General features: G+C 44.2%; 1 protein-coding gene across 1 annotated transcript in view; it reads right to left on the reverse strand.

Annotated features, from left to right (window-relative positions):
• The window catches only part of LOC146811427 (integrin alpha-X-like), a 665400-nt gene that overhangs the window by 609225 nt on the left and 38652 nt on the right, over positions 1-17523 (reverse strand). Inside the window, exon 4 of the mRNA XM_085615067.1 lies at positions 10770-10834. Within this exon, the coding sequence (XP_085471193.1) occupies positions 10770-10834 (65 nt within the window). The remainder of the gene's footprint in view (positions 1-10769; positions 10835-17523) is intronic.

Raw genomic sequence — 17523 nt, forward strand, 5'->3', positions numbered from 1 at the left:
CGCGCAGCGGACAGCGGTAGGATTTAGTGTTCCCTGCCCTGCTACTAGGTTTTTAATACTTTTTAACTTGTATATATGTGGCTGAATTACTCTGTGCTTTTTAACAATTTCTCCTACCTATGCGCACTTGCACTTTACTTGATTCTGCTTGCCTACACCTCCTTAGCTGCTCCGATTCGCATCTCGCTTTTCCTCCAGTCCTTGTCCGCCGCGGCTGATACACCGATTGAGCGGAGGGCTGGGGCTACTATTGGGCCCCTCACTTCCGCCGTCTCAGTTTCCGCTTCCTCATCTGCATTAGCGATCCAGTTTGCATCATAGGCATTAGCCTAAATTTTCCCGATGCACACAGACGCCCGTCAGCATCCTGGAGGCGTCCGGCGCCAGCCATGCTGCCCAGTTCCCCCCCAGTGAGTTTCTTCCACTATATTACATTAGGGAAAAACCGCTTAGCCTTAGGCGGCTACCATTATGTCAGTGTACAGCGGCTGATCCGAGCTTGGAGGTAGACTTTCAACGCAATAAGTGCAACTGGTCTCCTTCAGCCAAGGAAACGTGTACCCAAGATCCTCCCACGCAACAATAAGTGTAAAAACAATAAGAAAACAGAGGACTTAAAGGCCACACTTTTAAATTGTCGCTCCATGCAAATGCATGAACCACACATTTAAGACCTACTTTTAGATGAACAGCCTTATCTCTTATTTCTCACTGAGACCTGGCTGTCTGAAGCCACCAACCCTACTATCACCTCCGCCATCCCTACGGGTTATAAAATCCTTAGGAGGGAACGACCGAGTGGGAAGGGGGGCGGTGTCCCCATAATTTACAATAAAAAACTAGACTGCTCTCCCATCCCGATGGAAAACATTGAGGGCGCAGAGTCCTTAGGCTTCCGCTCAACCTTATCCCCCCATCATAGCATAGCTGGTTTTCTGATTTACAGACCTCCCAGTGCAATTGGAAATTTTATTACTACGCTTAATACATCCACCACCTCCCTGGCCTTAAAATACAACAACTGCCTTGTTGTGGGAGATCTCAATATACATATGGATAATAGAAAAGACCCTCAAACAATTTCCCTTATTGGAGACGCTGCAGGCCTGCAACATGTTTCCATGTATTTCTTCAGCCACCCATGAGAAGGTCCATACCCTCGACCACATTTTTCACAACTTTGACAGATCAGTAAGCTTACTTCTTCTCATTACCTGGTCTGACCACCACCTATTAAAATTGATCATTCCCAACTCTGCCACTGCCCCTCGGGCTAACGCAGGGCAGAGGGTCCCTAATTACAGGACATTCCATAAAATATCCATCCCAATGTTAGTAGACGCCCTCAGTTATTCCTCACCGGAGCTGTCTGGCTGCCCCGACTCGGACGCCCTCTCAATAGATTCATGGCTCCGAACCAACATCGGTGCAGCGGTATCGGTGGTTTCCCACTCCTCAAAGAGGTGGGCCCCACCAGCTCCATAGTTTTACGGTTCCCTTAGATGTAGCAAAAACAATTGTAGAAAAATGGAACGGAAATGGCGTAAATCCTATTGACCTTAGGACAGGAAGGTGTATAAAGACACCTTAAAAGCTCATTACATTCTCGTGAAGGCAGCCAAGAAAAACTTTTCAAACCAAGATAGAAAATGCCCAAAATAAGAGTAAGGAAATCTTTAGCATAGTTAAATCCTTTACCGCCCCGAAAGCCGGGACAAAGGAAGGGCCATGCACAGAAGAATGGTCTAAGCAAATAGCTCAATTCTTCTACAAAAAGCTCTCTCGTGATCAAACAAGCATTCACTAACATCTCAGAGGAAGAACTGACCTTCTACCTTAGTTCTAATAACAAATTTCACCTCTTGGATCCTCCATCTTTACTAGCTTTCCCTGAGTTTCAGCTTGAAGAATCACTGACCCTTCTCCAAAGCATTAAGTCTGGCTCTCCTATCGACCCATGTCCAGCGAATATCCTGAACCTATTAGCTCCCACCATGAACCCCCAAAAAAACCAGCTCTTTAATGCTTCCCTCTCCTCAGGGAACATGCTGAAATTATGGAAGAATGCTAAGATTCTTATACTGATAAAAAAGGCTAACGCCAAACTGACGGACCCTGACAACTACAGGCCAATCTCCCTTCTTCCTGCTCTCTCCAAAGTATTAGAGCAGCATGTAAACAAGGCCCTCCAAAAACACATTGAAGATGGGAAGCTCCTTCCTGAGTCCCAATCCGGTTTTAGGGCTATTTACAGTACGGAGTCCGCTTTGCTGGAAGTGACTGAATTTCTCAAGGGTAAGCTGGACCAGGGAGGCAAGGCTGTTCTGATACTGCTCGATCTGTCGGCGGCCTTCAATACAGTCCCACATGAGAGGCTCCTGGAGAGACTTGCTAGCATCAGCCTGGGGGGACCGCCTTAACATGGATGTCATCCTTCTTGGCAAATAGATCTCAGGACATCTGGCTCCCCCCTTTCTTATCCCCGGTTCCGGCCATGAATGTAGGTGTCTCTCAGGGCTCCATTCTCAGTCCTACCCTTTTTAATATATATCTATCCCCCCTTGAGTTTCTGGTAGAGGAAGAGGGCGTCAAAATAGTTTCCTGTGCTGATGACACTCAGCTGAGTTTTACATGTGAAAAAGGAACCAACTTTGACGGGCAATGATTAGGACTTTCCTCACAAAGGTTTTTAACTGGCTTAAGATCAATCAGCTGAAGTGCAATCCTGACAAAACTGAAGTTGTTTTCTTTGGTAATCCAGAAACGCTCTTGGTGACAAAAAGATCAGCCACCCCCGCCCGCAGAAAAGGAGAAAGTCAAAAACTTGCGCTTGCTTTGGCATGCTCCGGATGCCAACAAAATTCCTGCCACTGTTACCGCTTGAGAGTAGAAAGATTGTGGAGCAGGCTCTGATTACATCAAAGCTTGACTATGTCATCAGCTTGTACCTCGGTCTTCCCAAATCCATAATCCAGCGCCTACAAGTGGTACAAAATGCGGCAGCCAGAGCCATCCTGAGACCTAAACCCAGATCTAGTATGACCCCTATTCTTAAGTCTCTACACTGGCTCCGCATAAAGAACAGATCGACTTCATAGCGATGACCATCTTCTTTAAAGCTTTCCATGGCTTAAGAGCCAGCTAACTAAATAAGCGCGCTAGTCGCTACACAACATCTAGACCCCTAAGATCTTCCAATGCCAACCTGGCCATCGTGCCTAAAATATGCCATGCCTGCACTGGAGGCAGATTCCTCGCCTTTCTAGGCGCAAAATTGTGGAAAAGACTCCCGGAGTTTGAGACTAACCACAGACCTACTCTCTTTCAGGAAGAACTTAAAAACCTGGCTTTTTAATAACTGATGGGTCTTTCATGAATGTTTTCCTCCTACTGTCACTTTTTGTGACGCACCGGCAGCGTAAAAAATGTGCATGTTGCACACTATTTACAAAGTGACGCATCTAGGCAGATGCGTCACTTTGTAAACCCCTGCACCGCATTATACCTGCGCCAGGTATAATGTATGCAGGGTGGGTGTTACCCCGCAAGAAGCCTTGCAGAAGTGGCGCATTGAAATCTATGAGAACTCAGTGCGCCGCTTCTTGGACCCCATTGCGTCAATATCTTACCCCTGCCTCACGGCAGGTGTAAGACTGATGCATTCTCTTTCACGTGGGGCTGTCCCATGTGAAAAGACACATCGCTGGATTTGTATCTATTTTCAAACACACCCCAGCAATGCATCACTGTTGCGCTTACAGATATGTCAGAAATACTGACGTATCTGTAACTCCTTGCGACATGATGCGTCATACAGTAACTATGATGCATCCATCATGTCGCAAGGAGGGCGCACTAAGAATTGACGCATCCCTGTTTTCACACAGCGATACATCACTTCTCATAAATAAGGCCCTAAATGTGTTTACAGCCAATATTCAGGGATAGTTATGTGTGTTTTAAATATTGTACCACACCAGCAGCTCACCAATATTACTGCAAATAATCCCTGTGATGCCCTCCCATTTCTTATATGTTAGGCCTTGTTTGATATAAAAGAAACTTTTTTTATGTATATTGCATGAAACATAAACACAACATTTCTCTGCAAAATGGCTGTACTAGACTCTCACACACCAGCTACATAAAAAATAAAGTAAAGGAAAACAGTATTTAAAACAATCTGTTTAAGAAATTTGCAAGGTCATGAGGGCAAAAGTCTGGAGAATGGAGATGACTGCCAGGGGGCCCCCTGAAAGGCTGGGGCCTGGGGCCAGAGCCCACTTGGCCCATGCATTAAAACGTCTCTGGTGCAACGTTATTAAGATGGTGGTTTTTCCTAAATTTCTTTATTTATTTCGTACAATCCCACTTTTGTTACCCAACTCAATTTTTATAAGGATAGAAAGAATGTGCTCCCGTTTCATATGGGGTTATAAGAGGACAAGGAGAGCTTATAAATGGCTCAGTTTATCAAAAGTATGGGGAGGGTTGGATATCCCCCAATTTCGTTACTATTATTGGGCCGCAATGCTCCAGCATATGGGGATACTGTTCTTTGGTACTCAGATGTATAAAGACCCAGCTGTTTTTCCTTCTATATATGAGCTCATCATGGGGCCTGAAGCTAGGTATTTATTTTCTAAGTTTTTCGAGCCAAGTTATTATAAAAGAACCCGTTTTAAGACTCTTTGGGCTGCAGTAGTAGTTTGGCGTAAAGTTCGCAAACAATTTATTTTAAAGGAATATAATCGCTATATGCCTCTAGGAATAACAGGGAAGCTCCCTATAGTTTTCCGTGATTTAACTATTTTGAGGTGGAATACTCAGGGGATTAGAACCATTGGGGACCTCTTTCTAAATAATCAAATGATGTCGTTTTGTGAACTTCAAGAGAAGTTTGGGCTGCAACGCTCGGACTTCTTTAAATATCTCCAAACTCGAAGTTTTTTAGATAAACTTAATCTAAGAGGGCTTATTAGTTTGGAAAAGAATTTGATATTAGAATCTATAAAGGGGAGATGTAAGATTTCTCAACTTTCTAAACTCATAATGGTAACCCAGCAGGACGATCTTGTACACTTTGAGCAACGCTGGGAAAGAAGGCTGGGGATATTAGGTGTTGACCTACAGCTAGTATTCAGTCTGGTGGATGCTGTCCTTTTATCAGGTAGTTTTAAAAGCCAATGTTATATGGCTATCTTTGACTTATACTACTCCCCAGCGAAGATAGCTAAGTGGGAGACGAATCGGGGGGATGTTTGTCCTAGATGTGCTTTGAGGGCAGCTGATTCGGTGCATATGTTTTATGAATGCTCTGTACTAGTCCCCTTGTTGAATGAGGTAAAATGTTTTCTGAATTTAGCTCTCGGAGTGCTTGTTGATGTTACACCTCAATTAGTGTTATTTGGATATGAGTTTGGGATAAATACTAGAAAGCGTTCAACTCCTGAGAAGGGATTTTTGCTTTTATGTATGGCTGTCTTTCGTTTATGTATCATCTCTCAATGGCTAAGTCCGGACTCACCGCCTTTTTCTATTTGGAAGGCTAAATTGTTAGCTCTGTATAATTTGGAAATTGCTTTATATAAACATAAAGGTAGAAGAAAAAAGAAATTTGGGTTAGCATTATGGGCCCCAATAATTAATTGGATTTGTCTGAGGTTTTTCTTATGTATTGAATATGTGTAGAGTAAATTTCTATGAATGTAAGTATGCAATTATCAATGCTGATTTTCAATAAAAAAAATAAAAATAAAAAAAAGAGCCTAAATTTGACATCCTTTAGCCAGCGCAGAGGTCCATGGCTTTGCTACTGACCTGCATTTCTAGTGCTCCAACTAGTTCACAAAACACTCGTCAAAGAGGGCTTGAGGAGGCAAGCACTGGAGCATCTCAGACAGCTTGGGTGCCGAGTACCATGCAGAGCGTGCCTCGTGTACTCTGCACATCCAGCCACTTCTCTTCCTCCCTGGCTCACATAACACCTCTCCTTAGTTCAGTCTCCTCATAGTCAAAACACATGCTGGATTTGCAGACTGAACATTGTGGTAAATACAGCAATATTTGGTATGGTCTCCTGAAAGTACTTATGAAGGGTTAAATAATGACTATACGGACAGAGACCTGTGTAAAAATACATTATTTTCTTTGCAATTTTGTGTGGGAATGGCATGGCCGTCTTCTTCCGATTTTTCCTTTTTTCAAAATTATTTTTAGACTGAATGTGTGCAATGATTTGGAAATGATGTGCCCAAAATAAGTATGTCTCTTTTCTAAAGCAGCTTGGAAAAGTATGGCTCTTAAAACAATTGCAAAATCTGTGCTGTTTAATTAATGTCACATATTTGAAAACATACACTCTCAGAGAAGTTAACATAATTTTCTTAATTACTTATAGAGAATTAGATGCTCCACAAAGGATGACAGCTCAATGACATGCTGAACCCTTTCAGAGGAAACATTGATATGTATCCCAAAAACATATGAAACATGGAACCTTGAGCACCGATGAAAACTGTGAGCCATGGGTGAGTGCTTGGTGTGAGGAGTGTTAAATTGCAGTATTACCTATGCGGTCTGCAAGTGGTTTAGTGTTGTGCATAAGTGACCAGAGTGGTGTTGTTACATGCCTGCACCTAGCCATTCAATGGCAAGATAAGGAGTGAGAGATACAACACATGCCCTTTTCATTCATTTAATGTTAACAAGCAGTTCATAACACATACCGGATTCAAGTGGTCATAGACGACGCTCTACATACTGTCAGAAGCAACATGTGAATGACCCACGTGCATGCACTGTGTAAAGTCATCCATGATAAATGATTGTAAGAGTCCATACAGGAGCGGTGAGGCATAACTCAGAGATAAGTACAGGAGAAACCCAAATAGGTAAGCACAGGAGAAACCCAACCAAATACTCTTTAAGGACTGTCCAGATGCGTCAGAGGAGGGCTCGGATTTCAGGCCGCTAGACTAAAATCTCCTATGGAGGCCACCCTTGAACGTGCACTTGATACAGGCAGCCAAGATAAATGTCCTATGAGGTCCATTCAAGGGTGACTGAAGATAAGGCCATAGTATGAACATTTATAGACAGCCATCAGAAATACCCTGTAAGGTCCACACTAGAGCAACAGAGGGTAGTCCTTGGCATACAGGCACTCATTGTAAAATGATCAAAAGCGTTTAATCAGGATAATAAAAGGTAATCAATGCGTATAAAATAAAAAAATGCAACTATGACTTTTTAGAGGTAGCCAAGAGTGATGGGCGGGCAATCTGCAGGCATGCACTGCTTATAAGCAGTTAATGTCCCAAGTTTAAAGTCAAGCATGCTTGCGCTCATAGGATAAAAGGAAAACAAGAGAAGGAAATTCAGCAAGTCACAAATCAAGTAGGCTATGACCTAATGCACCGATATAAATAACATTTACCCATTCATCATCAAGGATTGGCAGTGACAGGTAGATTTCAGACTTTGTTTGTTATGGTCCACCAAGAGCCTACAGAGGAGAAGCCACAGGTATACAGTGGTTACAGATAGCCAGGATAACTACTCAGCGTCAACCACGTAAAGTAACCAAGGAGCAGACCATGGCATGCATTGGCTATACGCAGTCAGGTAAATGCCTGACCGTGTTCTCCCAGGAACACCAAGGGAGCAATGCACAGTCATGCACAAGTAGGCAGCAAGGGTAATTGATCCGTTGAGTCATTCCATCATTGACGTAATGCAACAACATAGTGCATTTCTGGTGTGTCAAGGTCTAATACTGTAGGAATTAGGGTAATGCTCTCGAAGGTATGTAATAAAGGGGAGAAAGGAACTGAAGGCACGAAGAGCTTGAGGGAAAGATAGGAGTGTGATGACTGTAAAGAGGCATGGGTTTGGGCCATTACACCTTCCAGGCTTTAACTCTGAAGACACCACTGAAAGATGCCATTAGCCTTTCTGCCTTTCTCTTGGATGCCTGTGATGGACATCCAGGGAGCAGAGAGTTTAAGTATCAGGGGGCAGATTTATGTTGCACTTGCGGCACTTTTGCACCGCCGTTGCGTCACTTTTGTGACGCAGCAGCGGCGCAAATCCTGCGCCATGGTGCGGGGCATTTACAAACGTGACGCATCTCCCAGATGCGTCACGTTGTAAAGCCCTGCGCCAGATGTAGGCGTTCCAGGGCAGGTGGGGGCGTTCCGGCGCAGGAACGCCTCCTAAAAGTGGCTGAGTGAAATCTACAAGATTTCACTCAGTCACTTTTAGGCCCATGCTGCGTCAAAACCCTGCGCCTGCTTGAAGCAGGCGTAAGGATTGACGCAGCATTGTACAGATAGGGCCCCCGAGATCATTGCTGGAGCTGCGTCGCGCTTGTGACGCAACTCCAGCAATGCGCCACTTTTCGGCACAGATGCGTCACGCATCTGTGCCGTTTTTGCCCCATGGTGCGCCGCATTATAAATGCGGCGCATCCATGGTGGCGCAGCAGTGCCGCATCATAACTGGCGCATCCCTGCTGATATGCAGGGATGCGCCAGTCGTCATAAATCTGCCCCTACGTGTGATGAGTTTGAAAATTATTTTTAGACTGAATGTGTGCAATGATTTGGAAATGATGTGCCCAAAATAAGTATGTCTCTTTTCTAAAGCAGCTTGGAAAAGTATGGCTCTTAAAACAATTGCAAAATCTGTGCTGTTTAATTAATGTCACATATTTGAAAACATACACTCTCAGAGAAGTTAACATAATTTTCTTAATTACTTATAGAGAATTAGATGCTCAACAAAGGATGACAGCTCAATGACATGCTGAACCCTTTCAGAGGAAACATTGATATGTATCCCAAAAACATATGAAACATGGAACCTTGAGCACCGATGAAAACTGTGAGCCATGGGTGAGTGCTTGGTGTGAGGAGTGTTAAATTGCAGTATTACCTATGCGGTCTGCAAGTGGTTTAGTGTTGTGCATAAGTGACCAGAGTGGTGTTGTTACATGCCTGCACCTAGCCGTTCAATGGCAAGATAAGGAGTGAGAGATACAACACATGCCCTTTTCATTCATTTAATGTTAACAAGCAGTTCATAACACATACCGGATTCAAGTGGTCATAGACGACGCTCTACATACTGTCAGAAGCAACATGTGAATGACCCACGTGCATGCACTGTGTAAAGTCATCCATGATAAATGATTGTAAGAGTCCATACAGGAGCGGTGAGGCATAACTCTGAGATAAGTACAGGAGAAACCCAAATAGGTAAGCACAGGAGAAACCCAACCAAATACTCTTTAAGGACTGTCCAGATGCGTCAGAGGAGGGCTCAGATTTCAGGCCGCTAGACTAAAATCTCCTATGGAGGCCACCCTTGAACGTGCACTTGATACAGGCAGCCAAGATAAATGTCCTATGAGGTCCATTCAAGGGTGACTGAAGATAAGGCCATAGCATGAACATTTATAGACAGCCATCAGAAATACCCTGTAAGGTCCACACAGGAGCAACAGAGGGTAGTCCTTGGCATACACCAACTAAAGGCACTCATTGTAAAATGATCAAAAGCGTTTAATCAGGATAATAAAAGGTAATCAATGCGTATAAAAAAAAAAATGCAACTATGACTTTTTAGAGGTAGCCAAGAGTGATGGACGGGCAATCTGCAGGCATGCACTGCTTATAAGCAGTTAATGTCCCAAGTTTAAAGTCAAGCATGCTTGCGCTCATAGGATAAAAGGAAAACAAGAGAAGGAAATTCAGCAAGTCACAAATCAAGTAGGCTTTGACCTAATGCACTGATATAAATAACATTTACCCATTCATCATCAAGGATTGGCAGTGACAGGTAGATTTCAGACTTTGTTTGTTAAGGTCCACCAAGAGCCTACAGAGGAGAAGCCACAGGTATGCAGTGGTTACAGATAGCCAGGATAACTACTCAGCGTCAACCACGTAAAGTAACCAAGGAGCAGACCATGGCATGCATTGGCTATACGCAGTCAGGTAAATGCCTGACCGTGTTCTCCCAGGAACACCAGAGGAGCAATGCACAGTCATGCACAAGTAGGCAGCAAGGGTAATTGATCCGTTGAGTCATTCCATCATTGACGTAATGCAACAACATAGTGCATTTCGGTGTGTCAAGGTCTAATACTGTAGGAATTAGGGTAATGCTCTCGAAGGTATGTAATAAAGGGGAGAAAGGAACTGAAGGCCCGAAGAGCTTGAGGGAAAGATAGGAGTGTGATGACTGTAAAGAGGCATGGGTTTGGGCCATTACACCTTCCAGGCTTTAACTCTGAAGACACCACTGAAAGATGCCATTAGCCTTTCTGCCTTTCTCTTGGATGCCTGTGATGGACATCCAGGGAGCAGAGATTTTAAGTATCAGGTGTGATGAGTTTGAGATATTAAGCAAAGGTGGGACAGTGTGATCTGGACAGAGTGACGGGTAGGCGAGAGGTAAGCAGCAGGTGCCAACGACCAGTACATATGGGTGCCCTAAGACATATATTATTTATAGGAGCCTCCACCAGACACTAAACCACACATATTGCAACTAATGCAGCACCCAAGTACAACCCAACATCAATAGTTCTATTAGAATGTAATAAAGACTGGAGAGCGGGTGGTCTCAAACCAGGAAGGCCATTGTCAGTGAAAGAAGTCGTTGCGCGTGCAAAGGCGGAATGAGCGAACGGCAGGAAGGAGGAGCGAGATAGGGACTCAAGCCCAGTGTACGTAGGTGCTTGTTGTGTGATATCTACTTACCACAAGGAGCTGTGAGCTGGCAGCCAGGGTCAGACCAAAGGAAGACATCTCAGATTTTGGGAGAACTGCAAGTAGGAAAATGCAAAACAAAATGAACAGTGACACCAGGGAAAGATTGCAGTATAAGAAAGCAACAGAGAGAGAAACAATAGCAAAAGAAAGAAAGGTGTAGAGCTAGGAAATAAAGAGAAAGGTGGAATGCAACAGAGATAAAGAGAGATGAGACTGAGAAGAGAAAATGAAATGAGAGGAAAGGGAGAGACAGAGAGTACTAAAGTGAGAGCGAGCACAGGAGCAAGGAGAGTGTTAAATGTTAAAAGCTTTTGTAAAGCGCATGTACACCATACGGTTTCATGGCGCTGGTAAGACAGAAAGAAGGTTGCAGGAAACTGAGAATAAATGTTATATGATTGAACAAACAAATGGGTCTTGAGCAGTTTTCTGAACTGTGCGTAAGACGGAGTCAATCTCATCTCCACAGGGAGAGAGTTCCAGAACTGTGTGCCTAGGACAGCAAATCTAAGGCCTCCAAGCTTTTTACGTTTAAAAGAGGGAGTGGTCAATAGGTGTTGATGAGAGGAACGCAGATCCCGGGAGGGGGTGTATCTTTGAATCCTAGACGAAATAAAAGCAGGGCTGCTGCTGTGAAAAGCTTTAAAAATGGTGCATCCCAACTTGAAAGCACACCTTTTGGACACGAGAAGCCAGTGTAAGTTTTTCATTATGGGTGTCACATGCTGCCATTTGGGTTGGTGAAAGATGAATCTGGCAGCTTGGTTTTGAACCAGCTGAAGACGTCTTAGTTGATAAGCAGGAATGCGACAGTATAGGGAGTTGGCATAGTCCAATCGGGAGATAACCAAGGCTAGAATAACCAAGGTCAGAGCTTCCCTAGTCAGAAATCTACCAATCTTCCTTATTCTCCGCAGTTGGAAGAAACTTGCAGAAACTACTGAGCTTATTTGGGCATTCATTGACAGATCACTAAAAATCACAATGCCTACGCTTTTGGCAGAGTCTGCCGGCTACGGGGGGTTACCTAGAGAAGATGGCCAGAAATTGGAATGCCATGGGTTGGCAGAGCCACCTGTAAGGATCAGCTCAGTTTTGTCAGGGTTCAACTTGAGTTGGTTGCGATTCATCCAGTCACTAATAAAGATCATGTTAGATTGAAAGTGAATAACTGACGATGCTGACAAATTGATTTCAGTGAGAGGGAAGAGAAAAAGATAATAAGAGAGAAAGATCGAGATAATGATAGAGAAAGAGGGCAGAGTCAGGATTTAAAGAGAGATGGAAGATAGTTTGTGTGCAAGAGAGAAGGAGGCTGAGAGAAACAGTAGAAGATGAGTGAGCAGGCAAAGTGAGAAATGAGAGAGAGTGAGAAAAAGGTATTAAGAGAAATGTAAATAGGCAAATGGTAAAGAGTGATAAGAAAAATTAGAAGTAAAGAGAGAGACATTGTGAGAGAGAGAGAGAGAGGAAGAAAGAGAGAGAAAGAGAGAAAGAGAGAAAGAGAGAGAGAGAGAGAGAGAGAGAGAGAGAGAGAGAGAGAGAGAGAGAGAGAGAGAGAGAAAGCTGTGATGTGGCTTGCACCCAGAACTACATCTATTGTGAGCCCAACCCGATAGAAAATATGAGTCTGCAGTTGTGCAAAAAGGAACTGATGGTCTACTGCTGGGATACTACCTACTAAGGCCACTTGAGGCCCTCCAAATTCTCCATGCGGTCTCTGGTGAGCACAATCACTTTACTGCAGTTCCCCTGGTTGTTCCCTGACATGCCAGAGGCTATGGGCCAAGGGGGGTAGCTGTATAGTGTGGATGCTATACTTTAGATGTTGCAGAATGTGATGACGGCCCCCTGAGTCTCCCATATCTCACAGATATTATTTGGCCTTGGGCTGAATGTCCCCACTTCGGAGGGGTTGGGGAACTCAGTGGGGTAGGGTGCCTCTCTGCACCGCAGACGCTTCAGGGGACTGCTTTGAATTAATGAATGCATGGATTTCTAAAGCGCACGGCTACTCTGAGGAGTGTCCCGGCACTAAGTGGAAAGTAAAAAGGCACAGAAAGTCAGATTTAGAGGATAGAGCCAAGTCTTGAGTTGCTTTCTGAAAGGCTGTTCGCTTCTGATTGGGCATAGTTCAGCAGGCAAGCTTTTCCTGGCTAGAGGGCCCAGGAGGGAGAAGGATCTAGCTTCAGTTTTTGCTTGTCTAACCCTTGGAACTTGGAACTTTGGCTTGGTGGCCATGGGAAGAGTGCAGACGTCTGAGGGTAATGTAACATTGGATCTTGGAAGATAGATATTCAGCTCCAGAGTGGTTAAGAGAAATGATAAGGCAAGGGCAGCTCCCCTTTGGGAATCATTTATTTAGGCCGTTTCTGCCCCCCTCGGGGGGCAGATCGGCCTTTTTATTCTAGGCCCATCTGCCCCCAAGGGGAGCAGAAGCCATTAGACACCAGGGATTGTTTGTGTTGTTGGGGAGTGGCCCCCTAGGCAAGGGACGCTCCCCTTGGGGGAGCAATATGTTTTTGGAGAGTGCCCCCTTAGGCAAGGGTCACGCCCTTTGGGGAGCATTTATTTGGACTGTGTCTGCCCCCCTGGGAGGGCAGATCGGCCCAAATAAACGATTCATTTTATTGTATGCCCACTAGGCCACCAGATTGTTTTAGTGCTGTTGGGAGTGGCCCCTTGGGCAAGGGTCGCTCTCCTTTATGGGGTGATTATTGTGGCCAATCTGCAACCTTTAGGGGCAGATCGGCCATATGTTTTCAGGCCCATCTGTCCCCTAGGGGGGCAGAAGCCACTAGACACCAGGGCTTTTTATATGTTGGTGTTGGGGAGTGACCCCGTGGGCAAGGGTCGCTCCCCCTTTATGAGGGTGAAATTTGTGGCTGTTTCTACTCCCCGTGGGGGCAGATTGGCCTTATGCTTTTAGGCCCACCTACCAGCTTTGCTTGGCTGGTGGATAATGTGTGGACTAGTGCATTATTTGCATTTGTGATTTTAATGTTTTATTTCTCCTTTTTCTTCTAGTTCAAAGCTTGATTACGGTTACGACAGTGGTTGATCTGAAGTTTTGCGTATTTGCATTTGTTTTGGTAAGAAAAATATTTTTGATGTGTTTACTCCAAATTAGTATTTATGTCATGCATGAATGACTTTTTTGTAAGTGGTGTCATAATAGCAGCATATTTAGTTAGTGTTTTGAGCATGAAATACTTTGCGATGTGTTTTGCATTGTCTTATGTGTAATTTTCTTTTCCTTTTCTTTTTTAGTGGATGAAGCTACTCTGAGTGCAGATGAAGTGCCTGTTTTAGAGGAGGACACTGATGTGCCGATAGTGCAGCAAGAGAAATGCTGGACTCTGGGTTGATCCAAACATGGTGCAGCCGGTGATGCCTGCCTTTAGTGGTGATGCAGGCCGGTGTAGAGTGGATTGTGAACATTTTTGTCTATACAGTTTTTTCAATTGTTTATGGATTATGTATTTTTGGTTGAGATTGTTGAGTAGACTAATTTGTATGCTGAACAGTTCTTTAGGGACAACAGTGCCAGACTTAAGCCCCGCTCTAGAGCTACCCAGTGGACTCCCACAAATCTGGATGAGATGAAAAGTTTTTTGGTTTTACTTTTTTGATGGGCTTGATAAGGAAGCCGTCCCTGGCTTCATATTGGTCTACCAGTCCCTTGATGGCAACGGCCATATTTCCTGCAATTATGAGTTGTGATCGGTATTTACTTTTGCTTCGGATGCTGCATTTTATTGATAATGCTTTGGCGTCACCTTGACTGTGACCGTCTTTTTAAGATTCGGCCTGTTCTTGATCACTTTGTAGATGGATTTTCAGAGATCTATATTCCAGAGAAAGAAATAGCTGTTGATGAGTCTTAGGTCCTGTTCAAGGGCCGTTTGGTTTTTAGGCAGTATATTCCTAGCAAGAGGGCACATTATGGAATTAAGATGTATATGTTGTCTGAGAGTAGGACAGGATATGTCTATAATTTCCAGGTGTACACTGGTAGGGATTCCATTATTGACGACCCCCCTGGTTGTCTGTCCACTTTTGAAGTATCAGAGAAAATTGTGTGGGATCTTGGTAGAGGACTGTTTAACAGAGGTCACCATTTGTACCTTGATAAGTTCTACACTGCTATGCAATTGTTTAAGGAATTGTTCAAAGTGGACACTTTTGCTTGTGGCACAATCTGCTCTAACCGTAAAGGTTACCCATAAGAGCTTATTTGCAAAAAGCTTTTGAGTGGACAGTGCAGTGCCTTGCGGAGTGAGGAACTGCTAGCTGTGAAATTTGTGGACAGATGGGATGTGTACATGCTGACTACTATCCATGATGAGAATACCTCACCTGTGACTGTTTGAGGTCAGATTGCTGAAATGCGCAAACCTGTGTGCATTGTAGACTACAATAAGCACATGGGTTGTTTTGATAGAGTAGATCAGAGGTTGGAACCTTACACTGCTATTCGTAAGGCTTGCATTTGGTATAAGAAGTTGGCCATCCATCTCTTCAATTTAGCAACTTTTAATGCTTTTGTTGTGTTCAAGGAGTGTTCCCTCCCCCTAGCTCTTAGAGAGAATAATAACCAGATGGCATTCAGAAAAGCTTTGAAAACTCATCTGTTCGCAAAAGCGTGTTAATCCACCCTGTAGCCCGCCACAGTAATCAGTTAAAGCGCTGCAAGGCTTCCGGGTAGTTACGCACTATACAAATATAATTTTTCATTTCATTTCTCCTGCCTCAAAGATGACTTTTGTTCAGTTTCAGGAGTCTGTGATAGGCAGCCTTGTTGTAGTGGAACAGGCAAGTGTTCCTAGAGTTGAAGTGGGGGAGGATGTGGCTAGATCGAAAGATCACCATTTTCCTGATTTAATTCCTCCCACGCCCAAAAAAACCAATCCCTGTAAGAGATGTGGAGTTTATTTGCGAAGAGGTATGCGGAAGGAGAGTCGTATGCACTGTGCTAATTTGTCCTTCTAAACCTGGGCTGTGCGTGCCCACATGTTTCAGATTGTATCACACTCAAAAGAGTTTTTGGGAGCAACCGTGAGTCTAATAGTGTACTGCCTGGTCTGTATGGTTTTATATATTTATTGTTCAGTTTCACAGTTGGCATTAGTTACTGCTGTTGTTTTTGTAGTTATCATTTTGTATCTAGTTGCAATTGGTTTATGTTTTCTTTCTTTCTTGATAAAAAAACTTTAATGATGGTGTGCGTGGACTGGCACTTTACTGGTGGTGTGTGAGGGCTAGTACTTGGCTGGCGGTGTGCATTAGCTGACGCTTGGCTGTCAGTGTGGGTGGGATGGTGCTTGGCTGGTGGTATGCATGGGCTGGTATTTGGCTGCAGTGTGTGAATAGTGACTTGCTGCTGGTCATTACACACTCTGATAGTCAAACGCCACTGCAGACACTATGCCAACCACCAGCCAGTGTGATTTCTGTGTCAGTCATGTGGGCGTATGAAAGTGATGGGCCCCTGAATGGCGCTGTCTGTTGATGTGAATGTTGTAAAGTGCTGGGCCCGCGGCTGGCGGTGTGAATGGTCTTGTGTGTCACGTATGAAAGGTGTGTGAACGGCGTGTAAAGAGGTTGGTGCCTTGCCATTGTTTTACAGCTCACAAGCTTTGAGTCATTGGTTCAAGTTTTTAACCTTTTAAATATTAACAGTGCATTTCCTTTTTGTGAAAACTCTTGTTAATAGAATTTTACGCTCTGAACCTTCACTCACCCTCGTGCCAAATCAACCAGTATGTGTGAGTACGTAAGTAATTGTTCAGTTTGAAGTAATATTTGTCTTTTCTGTCTCTCTCTGCCAGGGTGTACATTGTCTCCACATTGTCTGTGGATGTGAGTGTTGTAATGTGCTGGGGCCGCAGCTGGTGGTGTGAAAGTGTGTGTCAAGTATGAAAGGTATGTGAATGGCCTGTAAAGAGGTTAGTGCCTTGGCGTGGTTTACAGCTCACGAGCTGTGAGTCATTCGTTCAGGGTTTTAACCTTTTAATTATTAACAGTGCATTTCCTTTTTGTGAAATCTCTTGTTAATAAAATATACATTTTGAACCTTTCACTCACCCTCGTGCCAAATCCAACAAGTATGTGTGTGTACTTGAGGAACAGATGGATAGGCAGTCATATTTTTCTCATCCGTCTTTCTGTCTCTAGGGAAAATTTTCCAACTTTAGATATTTCTTTAAAGTAAAACAAAATGGGGAGTGCTGGGTGGTGTGCCTCTCAGGGATCCCAACAAGTGTTTTTTACTCACAATGTCATGCAAACCTCAAAATGTGACTATAGTCACGCATTATACTTGCATTACTGTGTCATAATATTCTGTTGTCAGAAAAACCACAATTTTCCTACCACCCAGCATTCCCCCCCAGGTCTCCTGATAAAAATGGTACCTCACTTGCGTGGGTGGGTCAAGTACCCGTGATGAACAAGGGCCCAAAACGTATTCAGGTGACATCAAAATTACCTATCACAAAACCACCCGGTTTTGCAAGTGGGGTCCCCTGGGTTTTTGGCCCCTGGCTCAGCAGCCATCTTGGGAAACCTACCAAACCCACACATTTGTGAAAACTAGACACCCGGGGGAGTCCAGCGAGGTATGACTTGTGTGGGTCCCGTGCTTACTACGCCACTGGAGTCAAGCTATTCAGGCTGAAGAAGGGTGAAACCCCGATACCCTTCCTAGGATGCTTGATTCCGGTCCAGGGAAGACATGGCT

Source organism: Triturus cristatus, chromosome 7, assembly GCF_964204655.1.
Source record: "Triturus cristatus chromosome 7, aTriCri1.1, whole genome shotgun sequence".
In the NCBI taxonomy this organism is placed as follows: Eukaryota; Metazoa; Chordata; class Amphibia; order Caudata; family Salamandridae; genus Triturus; species Triturus cristatus.